This window comes from Pelmatolapia mariae, linkage group LG4, assembly GCF_036321145.2.
Source record: "Pelmatolapia mariae isolate MD_Pm_ZW linkage group LG4, Pm_UMD_F_2, whole genome shotgun sequence".
In the NCBI taxonomy this organism is placed as follows: domain Eukaryota; kingdom Metazoa; phylum Chordata; class Actinopteri; order Cichliformes; family Cichlidae; genus Pelmatolapia; species Pelmatolapia mariae.
In genome coordinates this window covers 20,502,778-20,518,161 of record NC_086230.1, presented here as the reverse complement: position 1 = coordinate 20,518,161, position 15,384 = coordinate 20,502,778, and the positions used below count along the sequence as shown (strand labels likewise).

General features: G+C 36.8%; 1 protein-coding gene across 1 annotated transcript; it reads left to right on the top strand.

Moving 5' to 3' along the window:
* The first annotated feature begins 2,812 nt into the window (after window positions 1-2,812).
* On the top strand, window positions 2,813-14,509 carry LOC134626742 (nuclear GTPase SLIP-GC-like). Its single transcript, XM_063472679.1, has 23 exons — window positions 2,813-2,879; window positions 3,050-3,162; window positions 4,008-4,046; window positions 4,830-4,868; window positions 5,286-5,310; window positions 5,454-5,516; window positions 5,784-5,798; window positions 5,852-5,939; window positions 6,734-6,950; window positions 7,058-7,273; window positions 8,886-9,092; window positions 9,185-9,360; window positions 11,947-12,040; window positions 12,123-12,210; window positions 12,328-12,454; window positions 12,708-12,876; window positions 12,958-13,109; window positions 13,218-13,335; window positions 13,450-13,558; window positions 13,664-13,794; window positions 14,002-14,083; window positions 14,274-14,351; window positions 14,493-14,509. The coding sequence occupies exons 1-23, from the start codon at window positions 2,813-2,815 to the stop codon at window positions 14,507-14,509; spliced, it is 2,430 nt and encodes an 809-aa protein (XP_063328749.1).
* Window positions 14,510-15,384: the final 875 nt, after the last annotated feature.

Here is a 15,384-nt window from a genome sequence, read left to right as displayed (position 1 = left end):
AGAACATGCTGTAGGTATTACAGGTACTGTACTGCAGTGGTTTGTATCATATCTATCTAATAGACTCCAATTTGTACATGTAAATGGAGAGTCCTCTTCACACACTAAGGTCAATTATTGTGTTCCTCAGGGTTCAGTGCTAGGACCAATTCTATTTACATTATACATGCTTCCCTTAGGCAGCATCATTAGAAGACATAGCATACATTTTCACTGCTATGCAGATGACACGCAGCTCTATCTATCCATTAAGCCAGGTAACACACACCAATCAGTTAAACTGCAGGAATGTCTTAAAGACATAAAGACCTGGATGGCCGCTAACTTTCTGCTTCTTAATTCAGATAAAACTGAGGTTATTGTACTCGGCCCTGAAAATCTTAGAAATATGGTATCTAACCAGATTCTTACTCTGGATGGCTTTACCTTGGCCTCCAGTAACGCTGTGAGGAACCTTGGAGTCATTTTTGACCAGGACATGTCCTTCAACGCACATATTAAACAAATGTGTAAGACTGCTTTCTTCCATTTGCGCAACATCTCTAAAATTAGAAATATCCTGTCTCAGAGTGATGCTGAAAAACTAGTTCATGCATTTATTACCTACAGGCTGGACTACTGCAATTCATTATTATCAGGATGTCCTAAAAACTCCCTGAAAAGCCTTCAGCTAATCCAAAATGCTGCAGCAAAAGTCCTGACAGGGACTAGAAAGAGAGAGCATATTTCTCCTGTTTTGGCTTCCCTTCATTGGCTTCCTGTTAAATCCAGAATTGAATTCAAAATCCTGCTCCTCACATACAAGGTCTTAAATAATCAGGCCCCATCTTATCTTAATGACCTTGTAGTACCATATCACCCTATTAGAGCACTTCGCTCTCGCTCTGCAGGCTTACTTGTTGTTCCTAGAGTATTTAAAAGTAGAATGGGAGGGAGAGCCTTCAGTTTTCAGGCCCCTCTTCTGTGGAACCAGCTTCCAGTTTGATTCGGGAGACAGACACTATCTCTACTTTCAAGATTAGGCTTAAAACTTTCCTTTTTGCTAAAGCATATAGTTAGGGCTGGACCAGGTGACCCTGAATCCTCCCTTAGTTATGCTGCAATAGACGTAGGCTGCCGGGGATTCCCATGATGCACTGAGTTTTTCCTTTCCAGTCACCTTTCTCACTCAGTATGTGTTGATAGACATCTCTGCATTGAATCATATCTGTTATTAATCTCTGTCTCTCTTCCACAGCATGTCTTTCATCCTGTTTTCCTTCTCTCACCCCAACCGGTCGCAGCAGATGGCCGCCCCTCCCTGAGCCTGGTTCTGCCGGAGGTTTCTTCCTGTTAAAAGGGAGTTTTTCCTTCCCACTGTCGCCAAAGTGCTTGCTCATAGGGGGTCATGTGATTGTTGGGTTTTTCTCTGTATCTATGAAGCGCCTTGAGGTGACTTTTGTTGTGATTTGGCGCTATATAAATAAAATTGAGGTGAACTGAACTCAGAGATTCTCACATCTCTCAGATTTCCACAATCTCACACATACAGAGAGACACAAGGATGAGCAGCATAGTCAAAAACACTCCCGCAATCAAGGTGAAGAAGTCTGGCATCAAATAATTTTACAGTTTCTATTTCATCATATTAATTAAATTTAAACATGATTAACCATTAGCAAAATAACATCTAAGTAAACTCAGTTTTATCACTCTGCATCACGATTCCCATAAAAAGGCTGGATGTTAAGTCCTTCTTTTCCACATTTAGACAGAGATGAACCGAGGGATCTCATTGTCTTTGGCTCTTTGAATATGGAAGGAAAATCATTTGTATAAGTTCTATCACATCACAAACTGCAGATATTTTATGTGGCCCTACAAATGTATGTTTTCATATGCTGTCCCTTTTTGTGTTTTACAATGTAAATACATTAACATTAAAACGAATAGCGCAGGGAGGATAAGAAGGAATGTTTGTGTGAACCACAATCATTTTATGTAGCGATACAACATTTGAGCATGTTAAATACGCCATTAAATACGCCATTCTAAAAACACAAACAACAAAGCACAAAGCAACAACTTTCAGCCAAGATTTATAAATTATTTTTCCTTCTGTCAGTGAATCTACTAGCTATACACCATAATTCAGCAAGTCAAACTTAACAGTTGCATTTATCTATTGTGGGATGGTTGTGGCTGGCCCGATGACTGTGACAGAACAGAGTGGCAATTTCTATTTTTTTGATACTTTTGAGGATTAAAGATGGTATTAATAATCATTTTTTAAAGTGTTCATCACCCAACATCGTTTCACTCCTCTGTTAAAAAGTAAAACAAAAAAGAAAAACAAAACACTTGCTCTGAGGCAGGTTGTTACCTGTCTGCCAGCCACACCCTTCTGCACAAACACCTCCTCTTCCTGCTTTTCTCAGTTCTCCGTTCTGCTTTTCCCTGCTCCCGCTTTACTCATGTTGGATTTACCTTTCTATTATATGTATAGATGCAGTTGCACCTGTGCAGTCTGAGCCACACAGTTCCAGTTTGTTTTTAACCGTATCTGTTTGTGGACTTTGCTTTTTGCTCGATTTCTTTTTTCCCGCTTGTTTCCCGTTTTTGTCTCACTGCTTCCCTCACATCTCCCTCAGCAGCTTTTTCCTGCATTACTTCTAACAAAAGGTGAGCAGTTTGAACTTTTAATCTGAAATTTAATATCAGTGTCTCTGATTATATATGCATTAAAGAAGAAGCTGGTTACAAATGTCTAATCTGTAAAGCAGTACTGTCTGGTTAAATATTGCATTTTATATTTCAGTTTCATTTCTTGGTCATGGATGATTTCGTAAGAAACAAACTGGTTGAATGGGGGCTAAGTGAGTGGGTGGAGAAATTTAAAGGTAAACTATTAACGTGAATCTGTGATGGGTACAGATATTGATTCTGTTGTGTTCTGTTAACTGTAAAACAGATTATAGATTTGGGCCGATTGCTTTTTCACTCATTAACAAGAATTTCTGAAGCAAGTTGACAATAAACTTTATCTCTGCAACTTTGTTTTTAATTACAGATGAACAAATCGATTCTGAAAGTCTGTGTGAGCTTGATGATCGAGAAATTGAGAATTTGATCACAAAAGCTGGACCAAGAGTGAAATTCAAGAAGAACCTCAAGCTGTTAAAGGTAATTAAGTTTTTTTTTTTTTTTTTTTTTTTTTTAATGTTGCTATATACAGGGGTGAATTTTTGTTAGAATTATCTGTACATTTAAAAATGCACTGGCAGTAATAATCAGTGATGAAAACAGCAGCGATAAAAGTAACGCTGTTACTTTTTTCAGTAACTAGTAATCTAACTATTTGCTATTTCTATCGTTACAACGCTGTTACTGTTACTAACAAGAAAATGTGGTGTGGACGCGTTACAGTTTTTCAATACACAGATGGTTTAAGCTGTCTTCAGCTAATTTAAAGTGGAGACTATAAATTAGATAGATTTTCTCCTGAATACTATTGCCATGTTTCTGCAGGACAAAACTGTAAAAGCTGCATTTTCTAAGAAGCAAAAACAAAAAACTCCATCCTTTCTATGGGCTTAAATTGTGGTCATAAATATTTTGTACTTTTAAATCAAATGTGTAGTTGTGAACTCAGTTTTTTAACCTTGTAACGTAATAGTGACTTTTCCTAGTAATAATTTATTTTTAAAATATTGTAGCTCAGTTACTAACTAAATTAGTTTTTTGAAGAAGTAACTACTAACTATAACGAATTAATTTTTAAAAGTAATTTGCCCAAAACTCAAAATAACATCTAGCGCAATTTTTGTTAACTCTTTACTAAGATGGATTTGCAATGTTTTGATCGTGCTAGAAAGAACAAAACAGAAATCAAGAAACAGTTATTTCTTTTCAGTTAATTTACAAACTATTTTGTTGCCTTGAGATTCAGTATCTATAGGAGAAATACAGTTTTTAATACATGTTTAAGTGCTCAGTATTGTATTTGGCTTTGCACTTTTTATCTGCAGCTTGAACAGGAGCATGAAGAAGCAGCTGGTCTGGTTCAGGTAAGGATTTTACTGAATTTCAGACATATTAGCCAACTGCCTGAGACAAAGGAAAGCTTGATTTTGTTACCTATAGGGTAACATACTGATTCAATATTAATTTTAGTACCTCCGATTGACATAACCGAATGTCATTACTGCCGACGTAAATTACAGTTTTGCCGAATTTATGTTATGCTTTCAGTTTTACATTTCCCTCAGTGTCGCCTGTTCTGGTCGTCTTTGCTGGTGTCTCTAGCTTCAAATGTGTCAGAACAGAATCACCAATTACCAGAGTTTGATGCCTGGCAGGTGTTTCGAAAAGTGGGGAAAAACAGTTAGACACATGAACAGATTGGTGGTGTACCAGGGGCTTCTGTTTAAGACTGTGCTTCCTCCTCATCGTCACCCAGTCATCCTGTTTCCCTTGCTGCTCGGGACAATATGCCAGAGGGAGCTAACTGGGCCTACGCTACCTTTGGCTCCACCGGCTAAAGGGGCTTGGCTAGCTATGGGATTTTTGAGGGTGCGAAGCAGAGTCTCCAATTCTGTGATCCTGGCCTCCTGTGTCTCACTGGCAGTAATTATTTGTAGAGTAATTTTATTAATTCTTAACTAATATAGATTTGAACTGTTTTTACTGTTGTAGGAAGAACAAACCTCAAATCAGGAAACAGTCATTTCTTTTCAAGTCAGTTTAAAACTGTTTTTTCCTTCAGATTTAATGTCCATATGACAAATACAATTTTTAATACATGTTTAAGAGCTTAATATTAAACACTGCTTTGCACTTTTTATCAACAGTGTGAACAGGAGCATGAAGAAGTAGCTGATGTGGTTCAGGTAAGGGTTATACTGAATTTCAGACATTTAGGCCAACTGCCTGAGACAAATTAAAGCTCCATTCTCTGGTCTACAGAGACTGACCACTCTCTACAGAAACCAATAAATGACTGAATCTAAAAACTTAATTCATAGAAGGTTGGAGAATATACATTTTGCCCTAGCTAGGGGGTTCGCCAACTGTCTCTGTAGGTCTTCATGAGTGGGACTTAATTATGTAAAAGAATTGTCTCATAGATGTTTAATAAGAAGAAGGTAATTTATAGTGTATTCTTTATCAGCCTGCTGGTTGAAAACATAACTGCATTTAAGTTCGTTGATTGTAAAACTTGTATGTTGGTGTCCTTAAAATGTTGTTAAAGAACAATGCCAATGCAAATAGTAATAATTTCCTGTATAACTCATATTCATCCTCAGGTCTTGCCATCCACAAGTGATACAGGTGAGACACGTGTGTCGTATTTATTGTATCTCATATTAGTCGGTGTTTTAAAGGCACCAGTATTTTTTTGCAATCAACATAACTTTACTAAGAATAACTTTCAATGCTTTGTTCTTATTTTTTTGTTGTTTTTATCCAATCAGGAAAGAGAAAATCAGACCTTCGAAGTGATGCCAGCAGGTTGCAGTCACCAGCTAAGCGACAGCGTCTGTCAATGCCAGGATTTGCAGGTATTTACGTCTCTTTCTAAACAGTGTCACAGTTTAAGCCACTATAGAGTAAATTTCTGTGCAGCACAATCTGTCCAACATGCCAGTTTCATCTTTGATGCTAGAAATTACTTTTTCTTTGGTCTGTTGTCAAAATTTAACAGTCACATGATGCATGGTATAGTAAGTTTGATTGGTAAGTGGTCACATTATGCTCCTCATATACTCTAATTCACACAGGTTTGCTTTTTTTTAAAACATGAGATTTTACATTTTCTGGTTATTCTAGTCTATAATTCCTTCTAAATAGTTCTTTACTTTTTTGTCCACAGAATCAATCATACTGTCTGATGTGAAAAGCATCATGACATTTGTACATGCCAGACTAAATGACCAAGACAAACTCAGTGCTTTCTTGAAGTGAGTATTAAGTTTTTTCATATTTTGTAATGTATGGGCCTCGTTCCACTCCTGATCATGTGACAGTTTCACAAACAGATCACAGAGAGATTGTTTTTAAAGAAAGCAAAAATGCACAAAATATCTGTAAAACATCCTCAGGAGCTGCTAGTTATGTGTAATTTAGTCACACAGAGAAGATGATCCCTTTTCAAGAGTCTTGACACACGCAAAAATATTCAGTATATTCAGATAATCACAACAATTAAAATAATTCAGTACAAACAAAATTTATGGATGTCACACTGGTTACACCAAGAAACAGTCACAGGAATGAGTTACTACATTGATGAGGATTTAGAATCAATACTAATTGCATGTCTTTGGACTGTTGGAGAAACCCAGAGTACCGGAAGCAAACCGAGGCAAACATGGAGATAAACTCAAAACAAAAAGGCCCCCAGCCAGATGGTGGTGTGAGACAACAGTGCAAAACATCATGCCATCGTGCTGCCTGTACAAGAACCTATTAGGTTTAATATTCACCAATTTGTCTCTTGTGTCAGATTGTATGACACAGACTGCTGACATACAGCAGTACAATTACAGATGCTGAAATAATTCAGTAGTAAAATAAAACAAAATACAGCAAATAATTTGTGGAACCAGTGTATAAAACTGAAATATAAATATAAATCTAGTAATGATTCATTGAATAATCACTTCCATGATTATACATTTGAAATCTTTTAAAGCATGCTTAAAATGTTCTCATGACTGAATCAATTAACCATATTTAAAATCTTGTTCAACAGGAAAAAGATCAGTGATTTGGAGACAGACAAGAGGGAGCTGGTTGGTGTCTTTGGTAAAACTGGGGCTGGAAAGAGCTCTTTGATAAATGCCATCATCAAAGAGAAGAATCTTTTACCCTCAGGAACTATCAATGCATGCACCTCAGTCATGATAAAACTGGAAGCTAAAACACACAGCTCAAAGTATGAAGCAGAAATTGAGTTCATCACAAAGGAGGTAAAATAAATTTCCAAAGTTTGTTTAGTATGTGTGTTACACTGTAGTTCTCGGGGCTTAAGGCTGAGTACATGGCTCAATAAATGGCTTGTCATCTATTTTTGCAGGAGTGGAAAGATGAGTTGTGGTCATTTCGTCAGCTTCTTGACAATAATAAAAATCAGGAAAAGGAAGACGATGATTATCATGATGCTGTTGAAAAGCTGTCGGCACTGTATGGAGAAGAATGGAAAAAGTCTTCTGAAAACCTCATGGAGAACAAATATTTCAAAGAAATTCCAGAATTTCTCCAATCCAGGCGGAAGATTTTGACATGTGAATCAGTAAGACAAAAACTCTCATATTACTACTATAACAGTCAGCCATGATAGACTACACACTGGGGATGCTGGGAAATGCACACAGGTGAAACTAGGACAACCAGGACACAAAAGGGAACTGACCAAATTAACAAAAGACTAAGAATTGGTAACATATCTCGCGTCTGAAAATAGCATGCAGCATAGATTCAAAAGTCCAGAAAACACAAAACACTGAAAATAGATCCAGTGATCCCAACGAAACAGATCTTACTGAGATCCCTCAATAATCTTTAGATGATCACAATCTAAAATTGAAAACTAATTATTCAGCTTTTAGTGATCCAATTTCTTTTAGTATTTTTTTTATGTCACTGACTTTTTAATGGTTTTTGTAAAGCACTTCAAGTTTGAAGTTTATTCATTTATAATGCACTTTGGTCGACAACTGTTGTTTTTAAAAGTACTGTACATCAACACAGTCAAAGCAGAAGACATACCAAATAAAATATATTGTATTTTTGTTTAAGTATAGATTAAACAAAAATAGAATCATGGAAAGAACAATAGAAACAGACTCATCTTGATTTAAAAGCCAGAGAGTAAAAGTGGGTCTTTAAACAGGTTTTGAAAGTCTCCGGTGTTGGAGACGTCCTGATATGAAAAGGGAATGAGTTCCATAATTTAGGAGCAGTCACGGCAAATGCCCGGTCTCCTCTGTGTTTTAACCTCGACCTTGGGACAACAAAAAGCATTTGGTCGGCAGACCTCAAGACCCTACAAGTCTACCCATCTTTAAGAGTCACTTAAAAGGGCGACTGAGGTACACTCAAATATGTGATCATGTTTACTAATCATGCTTTATATTGGACATGAAAAAGAGTTAGTGTATTAAAGAAAAGGGAAACAACGATCAGTGTAATGGGCAGTGCAATATCAGGACAGTCAGGGCATGTGCAATACTGGGGTTTGTGCAATATAATTGATGTGTTTCTATTATTGTTATCTATATTGTCCTCTGTGTCCACTCTTCTTGTCATTGTTTGTTCTAGTATAATGTGATCACTGTTTTTGTCCTTGTCACATGACTTATAAATAGTGTCTCTGTATGTTTTTACTAACTTGTGTTTAACACTAACCTGCCAGAGGGTCTGCAGATGGAAATTAGCCCAAGGCTATAACCTGGCATATTTATATTTGTTAAAATGTTCATTAATATGTATTGCCCCTCGTTCTAAATAAAATTAAAAATTTAAAAAACAAATAAATCTTGGGGGAGAATACCGGGTTAGGGGATCAGCAAGATATATAGGGGCTTGGTCATGTAACGTCTGAAAAACAAGTGTTAAATTTTTTAAAATCAATTAGAAAGCTGACTGGTAGCCAATGTAATGATGCAAGTATGGGAGATATGTGATGCCGCTTGCGTGTCCCAGTTAGGAGCCGTGCTGCAGCGTTTTGGGCTAGCTGCAGTCAGACAATTAATGTAGCGGTAATACCAGAACAGAGACTATTACAGAAGTCGAGACGAGATGAGATGAAGGCATGGATCGCTTTCTCAAAATCTCTGAGAAAGCAATCGTCACTTGCACTGAGGATCGAAATTAAACTGCACTGCTTTTGCTGTTTATTGCAGGTTAATGAACTTTCTGCACAATTTGTCAAGTACACAAGAAGTGAGTCAAAACAAGGAGAAGGTAATGAAGGAAAAAAGTGGTTTTGGCCACTAGTGAAGTGTGTGACTGTCAGGGTGCCAAACAATCCTTTTCTCCAGCATGTCACACTTGTGGACCTTCCTGGAAATGGTGACTGTAACAAGAGCAGAGATCAGATGTGGAAAGGGGTAATTCACATTTACTGCTCTTTGCTTATACTGTGTTGTCTGTAAACAGTTATCTTTTAATGATGCACTGAGACATGTTATTCTCCTTTCAGATAGTTGGAGATTGTTCTACTGTGTGGATTGTGACTGAAATTAACCGAGCAGCATCAGAGAAAGAGGCCTGGGAGATCCTGGAAAGTGTCAGTAGTCTGATTGGAAATGGTGGCGAATGTCAGCAAATTCATTTTATTTGCACCAAGTCTGATCTTCTTGATGATTCAGATGATCTGTAAGTAAATTTTGAATGCTGATCAACTACAGGGTGTTTCCATGTAAGATAAACCGAGGCTAGACAAAGAATGAAGCACAGGGTTGAGCCTTTGTTGTAATGAATGCAGAACATTTGGGTCAAAAGCAGTCTCAGATGCAGATACAATTTGATGAAGTTTACTGAAGATGGTGGACTGAGTAATGAACAGAGAATTCCCTGGCCAGAGTGGAATAGTGGAGAGTGGGACAGGCAGTGGAATTTTTTAGTTCTAGAGGGACAGCAAGAGAGAAGAGGGTGAGCAATAACAGGAGAGCAGGAGGAGAAAGAGATGCAAATGACATCATGGCAGCTTTTATGTATGTTGCACATAATCTATGAGATTATAGGAAATCATGCATATCCTGGTCCTTACAGTCGAGTAATTCGACAATTTTACATTGTAAAGCAAAAGTACCATTACACTGTCCTTCAGCAACAAAGTTAACAGTCAAAAAAATACACTAAACAAATAAAGTCATATCATTATAAACTGGATCCACAAGGCAGACTTACACAACTAATATGACATTTAATAGGTTAATTTACAATGAAAGAAATATATAAAATGAACTGGTGAATTAGTGGAGAGCAACACCCTAAGGTGGCAGAGAAGCAGTGCCACAGCCAGTTTTTAAACACAATCTAGGCGATGACCATGAGTTACAGGTGTGCGACAGCCTGGGAAAGCTCAGCTTGGTCAGAAAGGGAGTCTCCCACATTTCCACCTAAAGGCCAAAGCTACGTCCACAGCTACATTGGTATTTTTGAAAACGCAGCTTTTTCTATGCGTTTGGGCTTTTCGTCCGCACGTAAACTGTGTTTAGGATCACTGAAAACTGAGATTTTTAAGAAACTCGTGCCAGCATGGAGATTTTTGAAAACTCAGTTTCTGCGTTTAACTGGAATACAGAGATTTCGTCACGCAACGTTTTGACATCATGCTGTTCACCACAGTATTGTTTAGATGAGATAAATTTCTACAATGGTGGATTTACACAATATACCGTTGCTGTTAATCTTACTATCTGCAGTTTTTACACGCTTACATATACGCACGCAGTTACTGTCCCTCCAGGTGTCGAAATTCATGGGCTGCATCCTGCTGAGGCCGCATTTGTAGGCCGATTACATCACAGCGACGCAATGAGGGCTGTCCATATTCGTAGACTCCTCCGAATGTGGCCGACAAATGCGTCCTTCATTTCCCCAGATTTGAAGGATGGGTCGAGTGTATCCTTCGTGGCCCACCATATCCCAGAATTCATAGCGTGGCCCAGCCAATTCCAGTTTCCAACAATGGCAGCAGCTACTTAGTTTTAATATTACTCATATTACTCCTTTTGGGTCACAAAATAAACTTTCAAGAGATTTTCAGGTGAGACTATAGCTGTGTAAACTTCAAGTATGTGCTTGGTTTATTAAAACATCACATATTTGCAAAAGTGCTCCGACTTTTTCGGAGACGTCTGTTACCCACCAGCTCGATAGCTCGAGAACAGCGAACTCCTGGCACGTCGTTTTCAAACCTCACGCGGTCTTTCCCTACTCAGGTTAAACAAGATATATAAGTCACTTAGATAACTGAAAATGTTACTTTTTGGCTTTTTTCTGTTTTATTTGTTTGTGAGAATTTTGGCTGAGATTAAAATTATTAGATAAAATAAAACTTTATTAATCCCTTGGGTGGGTTCCTCCGGGGTTTTTACACAGCTGAATAAACGTCAAACAGAAAACGGATTAAACAGAAGTGTGAGATGATCGAGAATTTACTCCAGTGTCCTGTTATATTTTAGATAGCAAGGAGCAGACGGCTGAGTTTATTAAACTCCGAGACAGCTGGTGACGCAAAACTGAAGGCTAGATCGTCTAATTTCACAGCTGCTCACTTCTGGCCTACCCAGCCTCCTGAAGACCCGGCCAATGTAGACCGCGAAGGCCAGGTCCTCAGGAGGATGCAGCCTATGAATTTGGACACCCCTAGAGTGAACTTCGGACATGGCTTCTACATTAAACACAAGCCAAATCCCGATGCCAACACGTCATTGTTTTTGAATAAATTTAATTTTATAAAATTAAATATTTGTATGCTGTATGCATCTTGTCTATTCCTAAGTTGTGATTCTACACCAGCCATATTTCACAGCGCTGTGACTCATGATTTTGAATCACCCAGACTAATGTAGTATTGTCAGTTTCTTTCTTATTTGAATAAACTCTGGCCAAGAGAGCCAGTGAGGCAAAATCCAAAATACTGTCTTTACTCGTTCCCTCCCAGGCTTCTACACTTCTGATTGGCCAATATTTCTAGAAGGTTAGGATTTGGCATGTTCTTGACAGCGTTTGACTTTGTGTTTGCGTTTACATGTGAACAGAGATATTTTTTTTAAACTGCACATGTGGATGGGTTTTTTTAAACGAAGACAGAAAATCTCAGTTTTCAAAAATACATGTGGACATGTGGACGTAGTCCAAGAGTAAATCAAAACCACCCAGCCTGCCCCAAATTAATGATGGTGATGATACTAGTGATGATGGTAACAGTATATATTTGCACATTTCTTGTAGTTCACGAGCTCATATCCATGATCGAATAGTTAAAAGAAACATGCAAGCCAAGGATGGGGTAAGGAAGGCATTCAACAAGCGAACCAAGATTAATGTGAGTTTTATAGACTGACAGAAAATAATACAGACTCTCCACAGTTCTAAGGATGCATTAAAATAAAATCATTTTTCCGCAGAAACACTTCACTGATGACAGTTTCAAAGTGTTCACAGTGAGCTCCAGAGAGTTCCTAAAAGGGAAGTATCTCAGTCCGGAAGAAACTGGTAGGTGAAGTCTTGAAGCACACGATGTTTTAGTTTGCTCTGACTGAAAGAAAGATTATTTAGTTTGTTTTATAGTGTGTAATGTCAAACTGTGGCACTGAAATTTCTTCTTAACAGAAATAACCAAACTTCAGGGATTTTTGCAAGATCTCAATGACTGTCACTCAGAGACGGTAAACTATGTGAGTGGAGCTTATGGGATTCTGTCTTTGATTCAAGGAGCCAACTCCAGAGGAGTGGTAAGGTCAAGTAAAAGATACACAACAACATTCTCTTACATGTTGGCATTTCTCAATTGTCTTTGTGTTTCTTACTTATTTATTTATTTTTAATTAATTTATGGGTTATTAATTGTCTCATGTATTTTTGCTGTTATATTTAGTTTCTCAGGTTCTTATTACAGAAAAGTGACTTTTAAAACCAACTGAATTCAAAAACCTATAAGAAACGACAAGTAGTTTTTATGGCTTTATTCCTTCAAATATTTTTCAGTATAGTAAAAAAGGCGAGGTGTTTGCAGAACTTGAGAGAATCGTGAACCTCCAACTTGAAAATATCCGAAAAGAAATGGAAGAGACCTATACGGCTTTTGAAAAATGTCTTAGTGATGGCGTTGAGAAATCCAAAGGTTCATATGGAGAAAAACTCAAGATCTTCTTGTATCGTGTATGTATTTTAAATCTAGTTGTAACAAAACAACAGATTTTACATGAATATGTGTTTAAATAATTCTTTTTTGTGTTTTAGGGAAGGAACAGTGGTTTTTGCAGGGTACTGAAGTGTGTTGTTGAGAATGGTGGTGTCCACAAACCAAAGAACGGGACCCTAATAAACCTTAACATGAAGCTGGCTTCATGTCTGACTGACAGCATTGATGAAGAATTCAGAAAGACCTTCCCGTGAGAAAAGACAAGTTCTAAACAGTCACATAATATTATTCAAGATCATTTATAACATTTAAACTTGCTAATTCTGCCATTAATAACCACAATGTTTACATGTTTTAGAAATGACTCAGAACGTGGAGCATTCAACGGAGTCATCAATGAATTTTCTCTTAACACTGATTTTCTGATTGAAAAGTACAAAAATGCTGAACTGCAGTTCAGGTTTCTCAAGACAGAGGTAAGAGATGAAACTTTACTGTCTAAACTAATGGACAGTAAAAGGAAACAAATGTATTATGACTTGATGTGATTTAAAATGATGTTCATCCATATTTCATGTTTATTCTCTAAGGAAGAAAAAATTAAGGCAAAACTGAGCAGAATGATGCGGAAACAGAAGAAAAGAGTCTACAGCAGTCTGACAGAGACAATTGAAGACATTATGGAAGAAGGCTACAAGAGTAAGAAATAAGATCAGAGCTTTACTACTTACCACTAAAACACATAGTTATATTTAACATTATATGGCATGAGAAATCTGATTGGAGTTTTCTGCCTTAATGTAGAGGCTGCAGAATTTGAAGGAGAAGGCATGCTGTACTGCATGAGGGAGACTATTAAGAACCATGTGCACTCGAAGAAGGACATGTTTGAGCAGGCAAAAAATACCATGTTGGAGAAGTTGCACGATTTGATGGTTTGTCATGTTTTATGAAGAAATATTATGACCGTATTTTGTTATAATTCACCCAAAGGCTTTTTCTATGTTTAGCTGGAATAGACTTAGACAAAAATGTATGTTTCCATTTATATTTTTAATCCAGTTTGAGAAACTTCTAAATGTAATTGTATTTGACTTTAACACATTTTGATCTGTGATAAGTAATTACAATTTTTAAAATAGGTAAACATCCTGGAGATTCTGGAGAAAATTATGAAGGAATCCATTGAACGTTCATTCAACACTGATGGGGGCTTACTCCCAGGTAAACAGGACAGTTTGCTGTAATTACATTTGATAAAGTTTCCTTCCTTTTCTCTTTATCTTTACAGTCTTGCACCTGATAGCACAGTCTGTTTACCTATTTGTCTCTCCATTTTTTAAATTAACTTATAAATTACTGAGTGACACTTTGACTCTGACGGGAAACAATTAAAAAATGTTTTGTTTTTCAGATGTTTCAACAGAGCTTGAGATGGTGAAGAAATATTGTGATCAACTTGCAGCCACTCCAGACGATGAAACATCACTGGGTAAATCCTTAAATGTCATCATCAGTATTACATTAAATGTTTTAAATTAAAACAATTGTCCTTAATGGAACCAGTGGAAACCAAAGTTTCCATTTGTTATCGCTCTTTGTTAAACCTTTTTTTCTGTTTTGGATGTTTCAGATTTGCTGACTGGGTAGAAATAGCAGAAGTCTGGACACAAACAGGTTTTCCCAGAGGAAGTGCTGTTTAAAACAAAAAAAAACATCTTTGATTGATTTTGTCTCAGTCATTTTCAGTTGTTTTTGTTTGGTTAAAAGTTGTTTGGTGACATTTGACTTTGATTTTGAGAATGTCTGTATCTTTAATGATTCAAATCTTGAGGCTGACAGAGAAGTTTGAGGAAAAACTGAAAGAGATTTACATTACATCACTCTACATATATTTCAAATCTTTTTTAATGTTTTTATTTTATGAATTAAGTTATGGCTCATTCAGATGCCAATGACAATTATATAGCACATTTCAGTACATGTAAAATCAGTCTACTTAACACAGAAGATAAAAACATGGCAACACTTTATAATACAGCCCACGACTTACGCGTAATTCCCCTGTAATTAAATGGAATATCAATGTATTTTATCTAAAATTACAATTAAAATTGTGATTGTATTTACCTACAAATATTTAAAGGTAGGGATTTCTGAAATGTTTAGTACTATAATCTAATGAATCCTAAAATTGATCTTGTAAACTTTGAGACAGGATTGGTCAGTTAGGGTAAGTAGCTCCATCTCCATGCAGCTACAGGACTAGTTTTATCCCTCTACATTGTGTCCATCTTTTTCCTCAATTTCAGGAGTTCTTTTCACTGTGGAATTAATTGTTTGATTGTGAGATTTAAAGTAGTTTTACATCTCAACTTTTCACACTCAAATATGTGTTTTTGACAGGTTTTCATACATTAGAGCCACAGCAGAGGGTGTTTTTCTTGAAAACAATATCTGAATTAGGATAAGATGGATTTGTGTATGAGAAACACAAATAGTCATAGATTTATTTGTAAAAGTTT

Bases quoted from the DNA above. Each gene is read 5' to 3' on its own strand.
- LOC134626742 (XM_063472679.1), top strand. From the start codon at position 2,813: ATGGATGATTTCGTAAGAAACAAACTGGTTGAATGGGGGCTAAGTGAG. The intron at 3,163-4,007 runs GTAATTAAGTTT...TTTTATCTGCAG, and splicing joins AGAACCTCAAGCTGTTAAAG to CTTGAACAGGAGCATGAAGA. The intron at 13,795-14,001 runs GTTTGTCATGTT...TTTTTAAAATAG, and splicing joins AGAAGTTGCACGATTTGATG to GTAAACATCCTGGAGATTCT.